The 16,296-nt window shown below is 33.9% G+C and overlaps 1 protein-coding gene across 1 annotated transcript; it reads left to right on the top strand.

Annotated features, from left to right (window-relative positions):
• The first annotated feature begins 2,390 nt into the window (after positions 1 to 2,390).
• LOC120115490 (probable LRR receptor-like serine/threonine-protein kinase At3g47570) lies at positions 2,391 to 3,033 on the top strand. The gene is made up of 2 exons (XM_039136199.1): positions 2,391 to 2,645; positions 2,822 to 3,033. Exons 1-2 carry the CDS (start codon positions 2,525 to 2,527, stop codon positions 3,031 to 3,033), a joined length of 333 nt encoding a protein of 110 aa, XP_038992130.1. The 5' UTR covers positions 2,391 to 2,524.
• Positions 3,034 to 16,296: the final 13,263 nt, after the last annotated feature.

The raw sequence follows: 16,296 nt of genomic DNA, 5'->3' as shown, positions 1-16,296 counted from the left end.
CTTGCTTGGTTTAGCAACAGCAATCCCTGTAGTTCGAGGAAATGACACTAACAACAAGCTTTACTCCGTTTCAAATCCATGATAGCAGGTGATCGGCTTGGGGTTATGGAGTCTTGGAATAGTTCCATTCACTTCTGTCAGTGGCATGGTATTACATGCGGTCGCAAGCATCGGAGAGTCACCAAGTTGGAACTACAATCCCTCGAACTCTTGAGATCTTCATAACCATACATTGGAAATTTGAGCTTTCTCAAGGAGTTGAATAGTGCGGGCAACAGCTTCTACAACTACATTCCTCAAGAAATTGGTCATTTAAGAAGACTGGAAACATTTGATATGACCAATAACTCCATCAGTGGTGAAATTCCTTCTAATTTATCTGCTTGTTCTAAGCTTGCAATAGTTGAGCTGAGATGGAACCAGCTAAAAAGAGAAATACCTGCTCTGTTGGGTCTCTTGTCAAACCTGAAATTATTGAACTTTGCCAACAACAGCTTGAGAGGGAGCATTCCACCTTCATTAGGGAACTTGTCATCCCTTGAGGGACTTGCTTTGGCGGTTAATGGATTAACTGGGATTATACCTGAAACTTTTGGACAACTGAAAAAATATTTCATATTTCTCCATATTAGAAAATGAAATTTCTGGTATTGTTCCGGTCTCAATGTTCTATCTCTCCAATATTAGAGTCTTCGATATTGGTGGAAACAAGATTCAAGGTACTCTTCGTTCTAACTTAGAAATCACTATGCCATATGCTAAGTTCTTTTCGATAAGTTCAAACCAAATCTCTGGATAAGTTCAAACCAAATATCTGGACAAATCCAAATTTCACTATCCAATGCCTCAAATCTCTATACTTCAATTTAGTGATAACAGACTCAATGGCGATGTGTCTTCCTTAGAAAAGTTGGATAAACTGTCAAAGTTTACCCTATACGCAAACCATTTGGGACATGAAGAGGAAGTTGACTTGAATTTTCTCTGCACTTTGGTCAATAATACCAAACTAGAATTTTTAGATATAAGCATCAAGAATTTTGGAGGTGTGTTTCCCAAATGCATTAGCAATTTTTCCAATACCCTTTTACAATTGGTAATAGAAGAGAAGAGAATAGAATATCAGGAAGAATCCCAGATGGGATATAGAAAATCTCATCCATTTGGGGGTGTTAGGGGTATCACAAAATCAGCTATCAGGTCCTATTCCTTTCAATATCGGGAAGCTTCAGAAGCTAGAGGTATTTTATGCTTCCAATAATTCTCTCTCTCAGACTATTCCCGATTCTATTGGAAATTTGACATTATTAACCATACTTGCTTTAGATTTTAACACTCTTCATGGAAGGATTCCTTCAAGTCTATATAAGTGCCAAAATTTACTCGTAATGGATCTTTCTGATAACAATCTTAGTGGAACCATTCCCCCTCAAGTATTTGGACTATCATCCATATCCATTGTATTAGACTTATCATCAAACTATTTGACTGGTGAGCTCCCTCTTGAAATAGAACATCTGAAAATTTAGGTATATTGGATGTTTCTCAAAATAGATTATCTGGTTTACTTCCAAACAACCTTGGCATTTGTGTAAGTCTAGAGAAGTTGTTCTTGGATGGGAATTTGTTTGAAGGGCCCATTCCTTCATCTTTGAGTTCATTGAGAGGTCTGGTAGAATTGGACATATCTGACAATAATCTTTCAAGTGAGCTTCCAGACTTTCTCGTGAATTTAGGACATTGAAGTATTTAAATCTCTCTTTCAATGATTTTGAGGGAGTGATACCGACTGAAGGAATCTTTCAAAATGCAAATGTTACATTCGTTGAGGGAAACAATAAGCTTTGTGGAGGCAGTTCTGAGTTACACACTTACACTTACCCAGATGTAACTCGAAAAGATCATCAAACACTTCATTGAAAATTTCAATTGTTATTTTGATTTTAGGAGTGACTTTGATTTTTACTTCTCTCCTCATATTGTGGTTTAGAAAGAAGAAAGAGCAGCCAACAACAACTTGTGTTGAGAATTCTTTTTTACAGTTATCATACCAATTCATCCTAAAGGCTGCTGATGGATTCTCCGTGCAGAATTTACTTGGATCTGGAAGCTTTGGTTCTGTATACAAAGGAATTCTTGAAGGGATTGGAGCAACTGTTGCAGTAAAGGTGCTTAATCTTTTGAATCAGAAAGCTTCTAGGAGTTTCTTGGTTGAATGTGAGGCCTTGAATAACACTCTACATCGGAATCTTGTGAAGGTATTAACAGCCATTTCATGTGTCGATTATCAAGGTAATGATTTTAAAGCACTGGTTTATGAGTTCATGGAAATGGAAGCTTGGAGAACTGGTTGCATCCATCTATTACCATCAATGAAGAAGAGACGATGAGAAACCTAAACTTCTTCCAAAGAGTTAGTGTGTCCATCGATGTTGCTCATGCACTTAAATGTCTACACCACCATTGTGAAACATCAATCATTCATTGCGACCTCAAGCCAAACAATATTCTACTCAATGAGGAAATGGTTGGTCATCTAAGTGACTTTGGATTGGCAAAAATCATTTCTTCAGACATGCTTAACTATTTTTCTCATCATTCAAGCTCCCTTGGGTTAAGAGGAACAATTGGTTATGCTCCACCAGGTCAGTTCGCTTTATACATTTCTTCCAATTTTATAACCATTGTTTATATACTTTAATCTTAACATAATCTAAAAGAAAAATATACAACTCAACGCATGGATGTCTTAGGCTATATAAATACATTTTGAGGACCCCTTTTCAATTATTACTTATAATTTGTGATAAATTAATTGTAGAATATGCCATGGGAAGCAAGTTGTCAACAAAAGGTTATGTGTATAGCCATGGCATTCTCTTGCTGGAGATGTTTACGGGGAAAAGGCCGACTCATGATATGTTCGAAGAAGATTTCAGCATTCACAACTTTGTTGCGGCAGCTTTGCCTGATCGGGTGACTGAAATTATTGATCCCATCTACACAAGGAAGAATTGCAGATGTCACTCTTAATGACAGACATCTTCAACACTTGAATTCAATATTTGAAATAGGACTCGTTTGTTCTGCTGAATCACCTACTGCACGGATGGACATGGATGATGTCGATTCCAAGCTTTGTTCTATTGGAGACAAGCTTCTTCGTCCAACTCGCTTACGTCATGAGGACGAAACTTTATATGCTGCTCAATCTGCAGGTATACTATAAGGTGTTCTTATGCTGTAGTAATCATATTGCATTGTTCTAAACAGTGTTGTGTTAGGTTTCGTTTGTTTGGCCATAAGTGGCTTCCTGCTCTGGTTCGGTAACTAGAATTTCACAATCAGAGAACATGGTGTTTACGATGTTGTCTTGTATCATAAAAAGCTTTAATAATTTAGCAGATTATCCGATTGCCCAACGAGCCTAGAAATATCAAAGTTGCGAGCCTAGACATTTTAATCTTTTAGTATTGATTCTAAAGATTACATGAAAGAATACGAAGGCAAATATATCATTAAAATAATATGTATTATATTAATCTTAAATAAAAATAATTTAGTAATTTTAATTAAATAAATACTTGATTAATCGATGACACTAAATTTAACTAAATTTTTAAATATAGTGTAGATATAATACATTGTGAATAAAATGTTAACTTTTTTATTTAGATATGTAAAACTTCCTTTATGTTTTTTCTAAGATTCCAAATTCATTTTTCTACATTATCCTTTAAAAAACTTGTTATATAATTTTGGTATGATTCACAAGTGTTCATTTTCTATTTATTTAATGATTTAAGTAAAGACTAGATCCATCTAATCGTATGGGAGATTAAAATGATGATAAAGCTTAACCATCAAGTATTTAGCTTTAAATTCAATATCTAACCTTATATCAAAAAATTCATATTTTAGTTTCTTAAAATGAAGATGCAATCGAGTAGCTTAAACTGCTTCAAATCTATGAAAATATGCAGTTCATTCAAAATCAATACCGAAATTAATTTATGGTTAAAAAAGGAACAAATACATTATTTCAAGTACGAGATTTAAAATTTTAAAAGATTTAAATTTATAAATAATCACTTGTTCATATTTTAATTTCTTAAAATATTTATGATATTTTAATTTAACATTTAATAATTTATTTATTAAAATTTTAAGTACAAACAACTAAATATGTTGTTTATTATTTACACTACAATATCATTTATTATCATACACTAAAATTATGTGTCGAGTAAAAAAATGTGATATAAATGAATTCTTATATATTTTAAATTTTAAAAATAAATCTAATCGAATTGGGTGACCAAATCGAAATAAAAATTTAAGTTTAATGATGATTTTGAAAACAAAAATAGTTGACTGACCAAAATAGAACCGCATGAATAGTTGAGTAACTAAATATGTAATTTACCCACGTGCTTTTAACGGAGGGCAAATGAGGTAACGATTTAAATTTTAGGGGGCAAAATGTCCCGAAAAATACTTTAGGGGTAACTTGGTACAAATGATATAGTTTAGGGGGCAATGGTGCATTTAAGCCTTTTTTTCCTTTCATTTAGGAGAAGTATTAAAAAGCGTAATTTAAAAAATAGAGTAAATTACGCATTTAATACTTAAATTATCATTGTTTATCTATTTTACTACATTTTTTCAAAATCATACCTAACGTTTAGTTTTTGTTTCATTTTAGTACCCATCATTAAAAACTTAATGCGTTTAGTACTTAAAATATTAGTATTGGTCCGTTTTAGTAACTAAACTTTCAATTTTTTCAAAACTTAATGTTAAATTTTTTAATGGGTATTGAAATGAAGCAAAAAATAAATGTTATATATGTTTTTTTTTTAAAAAAAAAACCCAAAAGCTTAAATACTAAAACAAAGTAAAATTTATAGTTTAAATACTAAACTCGTAATTCGCCTTTTTAAATAAATTTAATTAAGAAAAAGCGAATGAGAATCTACGACAAGAATAAAAAGTGCACCTTTTAACTTTGAGATATTTATGATATTTGGGTTTAGGAAAAAATAAGTCAAAAATATTTTTATAAAATGACAAGCATTGTTTTACTCATTAAAAATAAAATAAAACATCTTCTCAAATAAAAGAAATAAAAATAAATATAGTATAGTATAATATGGTATAGTATAGTATAGTATAGTGAAAGAGGATTGATCCAAAGGTACTTAAAAATTCCTGATGCAATTTAGTGTCGAATTTCAGTCCAGGCAACTGAAAGAAAAATAAATTAGAAAAAGGGGGTTTTGCAATTGAAAGAGGAAAGATAAAAGAAAGTAAAAAATTAAACATCAAAGTAAAAGAAATGAAAAAGTAAATAAAGTTGAAAACAATAAAGATAAAATCGCCTCAAGCTAGCTTTGTTTCAATTTCGTTTGATCATCAAAATGGAATTTTACTCCGAGATTCATGTCTGTTACAGTCTACAATGTCCAGCCCATTGTAACTTGTCATTCTCTCATGTAACTGATCTTCCCAAGTCTATATTTGAAAGATGATTCTTGAGTGGATTAACCACATCTATTTCCGTTAAAACAATCAGAATTAATTACTGGAAAGGCCTAACTCGGATTATGTTGTCTCGATGAGAATCATATCCGATCTTGTTTTTCCTTAGAGGACCGCTACTAAATATATTCACAGGAAGTTGAATTGCCACAGGTCAATCCTTCCTCACAACATATATGTAAACAACATCCAAACCAACGAGCACTTTTTGATTTGAAAGTGTTTAAAATTTGTAAGTAAGACCGATTGTCAAACTAATAAACCAAAAAATCGAGAATGTGACCCGAAGAGAATTAAGTGTTGTTCAATTCTCACGCATGGAATTGATTCATTGCTAGCTCTTATCTATAATGAATTTTTTAATAAAATGAAAATAAAAACAAATCTAATTCAAGTGTGTTTTAAGCTTTACCTTAAGGATGCGTTTGGTTCACGGAATGTAAGATTACCAGTGGAAATAAAAGATTACCAGGGAATAGGATTACTGGGAATGTTGTATTTTGTGTTTGGTTGGTTTAGCAGGAATGTAAGATTACCGTGTTTGGTTAAAGGAATAAAAGATTATTGGAATGTATATTTGACCAAATTGTCCTTAATATATATTTGTATAATATTACAAATTGTAAAATATTTATATATTTTCTTTAAAAAATTAAATTCATAATATTTATATAATTTTTTTTACAAAATTAAAAATATAAAAAAGGTTTAATGAAAACGTAAATTTTTTTTAACTCCTGAACTTCATATAAAATTTTAATTATAGATTTTTTTTTGTAAATCTAAAATAATTTAAGGATAAATTTGTAATTTAACCTTCGTAGAATTTTTATTATTCAATGACAGAAGAATGATATTTTTGAAAAAAAATAAAAATTTAAGGGCATTTTAGTCTAAAACGCCGGTAATGTTACAATACCTAAGGGAAGGGAGGTAATGGCATTCCCGGTAATATACTCCAAAAAATCTACTATTGGTAATAAAACATTATCGGGAATGAGATTCCCGGCCAACCAAACATGGGAATGTGGGATTCTCATCCCATGGGAATCCCACAATCCTTGTACCAAACACCCCCTAAGGGGTATTTATAGCTTCTAAATCCCTAAAGATAACATGAAAATTCAAAATTAAAATCCTAAATTTTAAAAGATAAAACCCAAGTGTTTCTAAATTTAAATTCCTAAAGATTTCGTCCATCTTCTTCCAGATAATGCTGATTGGACTGATTCTATAAATTGTTGTTGCTGATTGGATCTTTTGGAAGCTGTCACGTCAGAACGCGTCGTGCCTTGTGTAGTGATCATGCCTCCGACCATGATCAGAAAATAACAAAAAGTTGCAAAACGTGCCCTTTTGCTTCCAATTCCAGTAAACAAGTTCTCTGCACATAAAATAAGCCAAATGTAACCAAATCAGTAGTGAAAAATTCATAAAGCAAGAGAATTGGCAAGTAAAAAGTGTCAATTGCAAGAACTTATCAAATTCACCCTCACTTGTTTCATACTTTCCCTCAAGTATGCTAAGATCAAATTAGTTAAGAACTTTAATTTACCTTCCTCCAATTCTTTTCATACTCAAGCAAATCATGGAAATCGAGCTCACAATAATCACATGAACAAAACATCAATCAAGCAAACAAGCACAAGTAAGAATAAATTCAACAACAATGTAACTTTCTATCATCCATTAATAAAAAAATTCAACCCAACTTAATTCCTCACCAATATTCACTCACATGTGTTTCGGGTATCAAAGCATGCTCAAAATCCGAATTGAATAAGGATTTCCATATGCTTGTGACATAATCAAACCTCCATTACTTAGGAGAAATCGGATGCAAGATCATTAGGTCTTTTAGAAGGGTTGTAACAGGTCTTAGGTAAAGGTGGGGAAAAAGGCTAAAAATGGAGCTTTAAAGGTCAAACAAAGAATGTTTTAATAAATCGATCAAGTCCACGAGCAAATGAAACTATTTTTCTGTTTTTCGAATGTTTATGTTTTCTTTTTTTTCTTGTTTTTTCGAAACTGATTTTTTTAGGACGTGATCATACTATTTTTTTGTTTCATATTCTTTATCTTGACATGAGTGGAAAAGAGGGAAAAAATAAAGGCTTAGGTTAATGCAAGGGGTGAAACCAAAGAAATGAAAGAAAGGCTAAAGTGGGTTCACTAATGAAAAATAAGAAGGGAAGGCTTTTTCTAGGATAAAAATTGGGGTAAATCCTAATGCCTAAGTCATATCAAGCAACCTATTTCACATGTAGTCTCAAAATGTATCATGCCACAAGTTCTAGATTTCCAAAATTTAATTCGACACACTCAAGAAATAAAGAGAACATAAAAGTGAAGATAAACATGTTCAAGGCTCAAAATCTCACAAAGTATGTCAATGAATCAAGCTAGGCAAAAAATCCAATTAACAAGATGAATAAATGTCTTAAAGGCCATCAATTAACATCCTACTCATACAATTCAACCATCAAGGATGTCAAAATTCAAGGCAATTTTGTGCTCAAATAACCACAATCGTGCTTGTAATAGTCGACGGAAAGAAAAAGAAAATCAAGTAATCAACCAATTCAATCAAAGATTCAATCAAGTAAAATAAAAGACAAGTATGTGGAACCAAATGCAACCTTTACCCCTCACTTAATCGTATTGCCTCAATAAAGAAATAAAAATTAAAGAGCAAAAGAAGGGGTAAAGAATACTCCCCACGTTCATTAGCGATGATGGCAAAAGGAGATGTTCGATTCGGTTCGACTGTTGAAAGAGAAACCATTGGAGTGTGCATCGACGCCAAAGTTTCCCACAAGACCCAAGGGAAATACCATCAGTAATAGGTAACAAAAATAAACTTATTTATTTACCACAAATTTTCTAATCCGACAGTAGGAGATGGTATTCATGATTAATCGATAAAAGGCAGTCGTCGTCCTTTTGGTTTCTCGTATGAGCCATGGTTGTTGTGCAAGTCTTAGCTAGAGACGGTAAAGAATAAAAAAGAAAATAGAATGTGCGGTGATGGCACGGTGAAAAGCAAAAAATCAACGTTGTGCGAGCATGAGAGATGAAGCAAAGACTGATGCAAGCAGTGATGACACGAAGAACGAATGTACGATTAAAGAACAGGCGACAAGTAGCAACAGTTTGGTTTGTTTAAAGGTGTGGCTTGTTGTTGAAAAAAAAGAAAGAAGGAATGCAAAAGTGAAGTCGTACGATTGAAAGAATGAAAGAAAAAGAAAGTTCGGGTGAAGAAGGTTTTGAGTTTTTTTTTTTAATGTGGGGTTTAGGGAAATTAAAAGGAAATAATTTTGATTGAGTTTGGAAAGGTTTGAGTGGAGTAAGAGAAAAAAATGGGGTCTATGGCAATTAAAATAACCGGTCAAAGGGGAAAAAACAAAGATAAGTAATTTTGATTGGATTTGGAAATGTTTGAAATTGGGGGAAAACAAAAAGATAAATAATTGAATTACTTCTGGAATGGTTTTTTGGAAAACAAAAGTGTAGAGCCAGGAAATTTAATTGGGTGAATTTGTGATTTAAAAGAATTGGTAGAGTTTTTGTTTAAAGCAAGAGAAAATAACCTCAGTGACCGAAAATGTCTTATAATATACGATTTTAACCAACCTTTTTTGGATTTGCAAAAATGACCAACAAATTCGCAACGTGAACTCCAATTTCGCAACCCGGTTTCCAAATTCGCAACGCGAATTTGTAAATCGCAACACAGAAGTCAAATTCGCAACGCGATTTCCAAATTCGTAACACTGAATTTCAAATTCGCAACTGAATTTCAAATTCACAACTCGATTTTTGAATTCGCAACACGAATTTAATTTCGCAACAGGTTTTAGTTGAATGCAAACGTTGTATTATGTGTATTTTATGTGTGAATGCATTAGACATTCATTAGTAACTTGAGTTTGAACATTGCTATGATTTGTTTAGTTGTTATCACTTATCAGATTTTTTGTTGCGATTGTTGCGAAAGTCAAATTCGTGTTGCAATTGTTGCGAAAGTCAAATAATAAACGCGAAATCGCAACACCAATTTGACTTTCACGTTACGAATTTGACTTTCGTGTTGCGAAAGTGTACCTTCAACAGGTCTTTTTTGCCTTCAACATAATGCAGATTGAAATTTAAAACAACAAATCAACTTTTACAAATCAATTAAACAAGCAAAAAAAATTCTTATTTACACATCAATTAAACAAATCAACTTTTACAAATCAACTTTTACAAATCAATTAAACAAGCAAAAAATAATTCTTATTTCCTCATACATTAAACAAATCAACTTTTACAAATCAATGTAAAATTCAATTAAACAAGCAAAAAAAGTGTACTCCAGACAGTTGTTTATGCACAAATACATCAATTTCACGCAGCTCACTTCAGGATTAACCTGCAGAAACCAAACATTTGCTCAAATAACACTTTCTACACATCTAAAACCAACAAACAGCAAATTATTGAATTCTAGGTACTTAACCAAACATTTTCAAACCAACAAAGAGTATATATGTTAACAATACTTGCTCAAACTTACCAATTGTTTATGCACACTTTCAGTACGCGGATGCAGGTAGACAACGTCTCGCATATATCGCTTAAGCCATAAAATGCCAAAACCACAACCCTATTGCACCTCTATCTCTATCTGTGGGAGGTAGAAACTGTTTACTTCCTATCGTCAAACGTTCCAAGCACATGCATACAAGAGGACCACAATCCCCTCTGGCTCCCTCCATTTTTATGGCGCGGTATCTTCTCTGATCATTGTAACTTTGAACTTTTTTGGCTTCTTGTTTCCAGAATTGGTCCAATAATCAATCGCGTCCAAGTATTTCGCCAAATGAGCGCTTTATCCCTTACAAATAATCTCTCTCAAATCAAACAATGGCATGTAATTCAACATGCTGTCATATACTATTGTCTTCAGGGATGGGAGCTGAATCTCGATGAGAATCCAATGACGACGTTCCAAAACAGGGATAAACACCTACAATCATAAATAATTGCGCACATCAAATAAAATTTATGAACACTTTTAAAATATTCAAAAACTAAATACTAACCTTATCGACCTCCCACCACGCAGGATAAAGTTTAGCTTTTCCATTACCCAATATATATGAAGAATCGCTCGAATCCTTCAAGTGAGCTACGTGAAAAGACGTCGGCATAATAGTCCATCGAGTATTTTTTATTTTCTTCAATTTTCTTATTATTAGAAGACGTGATATCCATGCATCAATATGTTGTTTTATAAAAAAAATACATATATTAGTGAATTTATTAATAAATTTAAAAAAATTAATCAAAATGCAATATAAGAAGAATATAAGACTTACCCCCTTCGAAATAGCCATTATCTTCAACCTCTAATAAAATACCCTACCAAGACCGATCAAGAAACAAATGCATAACATCGTCGAGTTTGCATATGTCAGAATAACACCCATGGCTCCACTCATGTAGATAAAAATCAACTGCGATCTTAGCCCAAAGGGTATTATCCGTAATTATGTCCGGTAGTGTTCCTCTCTCCTACTGAGGAATGGTACTGGTCGGTAACTCATATGAAAGCCAACTCGCATCCATCATATCGGGCACGAGAGGGGGTTTATCAATATGTCGACATATGACACCATGTGAATCGGGCTTTTGAACGGTGGGAGGGACCTCTTGAACGATGACAGGGGCCTCTTGAACGGTGGGAGGGGCATCTTAAACAATGAGAGGGGCCTCTTGAACGATAGGAGATGCCTCTTGAACGATGAAAGGTGAATCGGGCTTCTTCTTACGGAGTCTTGGCACTAGTGGGGTGAAAGGAGACGTAATGGCACGTGCACGGCATCTGATGCGTGAACCCTGTCGTACAAGAAAAACTGGACGTAAAGCATCTACCTTATCGAGACGCTGAAAATAAATTAATACATAAATAAATAATAATACCGAAAAAAGGTTATTTTCATTTTTAGTATAGTATTAAACAAATTTACCTTATTGCATAAAGTATGAACCTTATTCTGCAACGATGAAACAATCTCACATAGAGCGGCTACGTCATCACGTAAAGTAGATACCTCACCACGTAGCGCACCATTGTCATCGCGTAAAACATTCACCTCACCACGTAAAGACCGTACCTCATCACGCCATGTACCATTGCCTTCACGTAAAGTACCGACCTCATAACACAAAGCACCAACCTCATCACGTCACTCCCCTAACTCATCCCTTGGAGGTGGAGAACAGGGAGATAAATGTCGTGGCCTCTTTGTTGGTCGCTTATCATGAGGTGATGGTGGAGAAGAGGCTCGATGATGTGATGGAATAGGTGATGGTGGAGAAGAGGCTCGATCAGGTGATGGCTCCTGGTATCGAGCTGTAGAATTGGCCCGATCAGGTGATGGCTCTCGAAGTGGGGGGTGCTCATCATCCGTCCCATAAAAAAACCGCTTACTAGCTTGCCACCAATCAGTGGCAAGTTCAGCCTCTGTGGGTGTCAGCCTCTGTAATGGATAGTTGGCCTCCTAACAATATAAAAGCTCAAACAAAATTAAATGTGTACTAGTAATAAATTGTTTATATATGGTAGTATTTGTGTGTTAACTTACATCATTCATCATCATATATGGTAGTAACTCTTCCCAAACCAACAGGCGGATCCTCCTCCAGGTAATAGCCCTAAGAATATCATTTGAATTTTTTGTCGCATATGTCTGCATGCTGGGAAAAGCCTCAAATATCCAAATCTACAAACAATATAATACACAAACATCAGTAATTGTTAAATAATTAATTATAAATTTGGAAACATTATATAGAAATTCTTACCTTAAAGGCCCAAATAAAGCCTGCCAAAGTGTATTTAGAACCATCGCCCCGTAAACTTTTTTGGTCCTCAAAGACAGACGACAACTTCTTCCAGGTAGTTTTCCATAGAAATGAACCCCACGGAAACAGGTTCCATGCATTTAGGTCCTCTACCAATAATATTAGGTCCTCAGAAATAGGTTGTCTGCCCTCTTTGCCTAAAAAGTCGGCATGCAAAAGTAATAAATGGCATACTCGGACAACATCAAGGTCATCCATCCGAGTAAAACCATCTTTAACAAATAATATCTTCAAGTCATCGACGTGTAAACTCAGCTTCGACTTTGCCAGCTCAAGAAAAACCCGAGATAACCATTATGGGCGGGAGATATGACTAGTGTACCGGGTTACTTCATTATGTCCGAAGCGTAGACCAGTGATTAAGCAAAACTTCTCCCGCCCAAAACAAGTATACGCCGAAGGAAAATGAAACCATATCTCTTCATCACCACGTTGTATCCTCTCGGGTAGATTGTTAGTCATGGTCTGAAGAAATAAATGTGTCAACATAGCATCTCTACCCGGATGTTATACTTTCAGCCATGGCCCGAAGCAAGTATCCTCAAACAATTTTCTTTATAGAGGTGTAAGCGTCGACGCATTTTTAGTGGCTAGGCTTAATTTATTCCTTAAGGTCAATTGAGCCGAAAAAAATTTCTACAAAAACAATAAACATACCAAGTTAGATATACCAAAAACTACAAATTATACACTATAAACAGACATGATATTAAACAGTGAAAACAAAGCCAAATATGTTTCAAACTAGAACGGTATTCACCCAAGTCATTATTCCATCATAGTTCACAAAATGCATCAGATAGCATTCCAGAAGTAAGCACTTATATAAACATTTAAAAGGACAACATATATGTTTAGTGCAGGTTCAAGGACAACATAAAGAGTAGTTGTTTATTCTTGAAACTTAAATTCGCAACACTGTGAAGTTAGTATTTGTCTTTGTTTTTTGGTTGAAGTAATGCAATTCATTCAAGTTTCAATTTGCAGAATAAGAGTAGTTTCTGAAAATGAAAATCGCAACGCGAAAATGAAAACCGCAACGCGAAACTAAAATCGCGTTGCGATTTTGGTATTGCGATTTTCATTTTCATGTTGTGAATTTAAGTTTCAAAAACTATTCTTCTGCAAATTGAAACTTGAATGAATTGCATTTCTTCAACAAAAAGACAAAACAAAGACAAATACTAACTTCACAGGGTTAAAGACTAAACAGTTTAGCAGTATTGGCAGCAACCGAATGAATTTACTAAGCAATCTCAGTGAAATGATTAATCTATATATATTGAAATTACCAGTAAATTTACCATCAATATAAGAAAAATCTAATAATAATACAAAATTTTCAAAATAAAAATAAGAGATTAAAAAAACTAACCCTCGGTGGTTGATTTTCCATTTCTGACCGTGAATGGTTGTGAGGGTTGCTCTGAGAGATGGAGATAGACGGATTTAGCCGGAGATGAGGAAGGATTTCGTCGGAGATGGGGACAGATGTCACCGTAGAGAGTGAGAGATAGAGATGGAACTGAGTTGTGATTTAGGGTTTTAGGTTATGATTTGCGATAATACTGTTTATTTGTGTTGCGAAATTAATATTGTGTTTCGAATTGTGTTGCGAATTTGACTTATGTGTTTCGAATTTGACTTATGTGTTGCGATTTACATATTTGCGTTGCGAATTTAGAGTTCGCGTTGCGAATTTGTTGGTCATTTTTGCAAATTCAAAAAAAATTGGTTAAAATCGTATATTATAAGGCATTTTCGGTCACTGAGGTTATTTTCTCTTAAAACAAAGGGAAGAGAAAATCTTACTGTTGTGCACGACTCTCATTGCTTACAGGTCCGAAAATTACATTTTTCAATCGAAAATAATGCTTTCAACTCCGTTCAAGTTTGAATAAAAACACCGGGTACCTAAAAAAATAAAATTAAATTAAACACAAATAAATACTCAATAAAAATAAATAAAATAAATAAAGAAACGAAACGAAAACAAAAATGGGTTGTCTCCCATTAAAGCGCTTTTATTTAACGTCGTTTAGCTCGATGACCTGATTCAGTCTATAAGTCTTGTTTGAGATGCTTCCTAGTCATAAAATTAAAACAAAAAATAGATCAGTAATTTGCTGTAGTCCCTGGCAACGGCGCCAATTTTGACAAGCATCGTTTTACTCGTCAAAATAAAATAAAACCTCTTCTAAATTAAAAACAATAAATATAATATAATGAAATAGGGTCGATCCACAGGGACTTATAAATTCCTGATGCAATTTAGTTTCACTTTCAGTCTAGGCAACTACAAGAAAAATAAATTAGAAAAAAGGGGTTTCATAATTGAGATATAAAAGATAAAAGAAAATAAAAAAATAAAAGTAAAAGAAATGACAGTGTAGTTGAAAACAATAATGATGAAACCGCCTCAAGCTAGCTTTGTTTCAATTTCGTTTGATCATCGAAATTGATTTTTATTCCGAGATTCATGCCAGTTACAAATCTACAAGGCCGAACTCATTGTAACTTGCCCTTCTCTCATGTAACCGATCTTCCCAAATCTATCTCCGAAATATGATTCTTAAGTGGATTAACCAAAACTATTGTTGTTAAAACAATCAGAATTAAGTACTGAAAAAGCCCAACTCGTGTTATGTTATCTCGATGAGAATCAAATCCGATCTTGTTTTTCCTTAGTAGACCGCCGCTAAGTATGTTCACAGGAAGTGAAATTGCCACAGGCCAATCCTTCCTCCCAACTATATATTTAAACAACATTCAGACCAACGAGCTCTTTTTGATTTGAAAATGTTTAAAATTTGTAAGTAAGGTCGATTGTCAAACTAAAAAACCAAAAAATCGAGAATGTATCCCGAAGGGAATTAAGTGATGTTCAATTCTCAGTCATGGAATTTGATTCATTGCTAGCTCTTAGCTATAATGAATTTTTTTAATAAAATGAAAATAAAAACAAATCTAATTCAAGTGTGTTTCAAGCTTTACCCTAAGGGGTATTTATAGCTTCTAAATCCCTATAGATAGAGAAAATCGCCTCAGTGACCAAAAATGCCTTATAATATACGATTTTAACCAAAAATTTTTGGATTTACCAAAATGACCAACAAAATCGTAATGCGAAATAAAAATTGCAACGCGATCTCCAGAATCGAAAATCAGTCCCCAGAATCACAACGCGATTATGAAGAATCGCAATGCGATAGTACAAATTCGCATTGCGATTTTCCATAATTGCAACGCGAATATGAAAATCGTAACGCGAACATATAAATCGCAACGTGATTCTGACTATCGCAACGAGTATCCGTAAAATCGCAACGCGTATCCGTAAATCGCAACGACAATACGTAAAATCGCAACGCGTATCCGTAAATAGCAAAGAGAATACGTAAATCGCAACGCGTATCCGTAAATCGCAAAGAGAATACGTAAATCGCAACGCGTATCTGTAAATCGCAATACGTATCCGTAAATCGCAATACGTATCTGTAAATCGTAATGCGAATACGTAAATCGCAATGCGAATACGTAAATCGCAATGCGAATCTGTAAATCACAACGAGATTCTGACTATCGCAATACTGAATTTCAAATTCACAACTCGGTTTCTGAATTCGCAACAGGTTTTCATTTCGCAACACAACTGTTTTGGGTATATAACTACGCACCAGCAGCAACTCATAACCTAAATCCCTAAATCACAACTCATTCCATCTCCATCTATCACTCTCTCCGGCGACATCCGTTCCTATATCCAACGACATCCTTCCCCATCCGGCAACAAGTTTTAGTTTCGCAGCTCGTTTGTTTAGTAAATTAATTTACAATAATGTA

Source organism: Hibiscus syriacus, unplaced genomic scaffold (genome assembly GCF_006381635.1).
Source record: "Hibiscus syriacus cultivar Baekdansim isolate YM2019G1 unplaced genomic scaffold, ASM638163v2 tig00110264_pilon, whole genome shotgun sequence".
NCBI classification, from domain to species: Eukaryota; Viridiplantae; Streptophyta; class Magnoliopsida; order Malvales; family Malvaceae; genus Hibiscus; species Hibiscus syriacus.
The sequence above is the reverse complement of the archived record's forward strand: the minus strand, read 5'-3'. Positions and strand labels throughout refer to the sequence as shown.

What these genes read in the sequence shown, in the direction of transcription:
- LOC120115490 (XM_039136199.1), top strand. Translation starts at nt 2,525, where the DNA reads ATGGTTGGTCATCTAAGTGACTTTGGATTGGCAAAAATCATTTCTTCA. An exon ending in AATTGGTTATGCTCCACCAG is followed by an intron (nt 2,646 to 2,821) that starts GTCAGTTCGCTT and finishes AATTAATTGTAG; the next exon opens with AATATGCCATGGGAAGCAAG.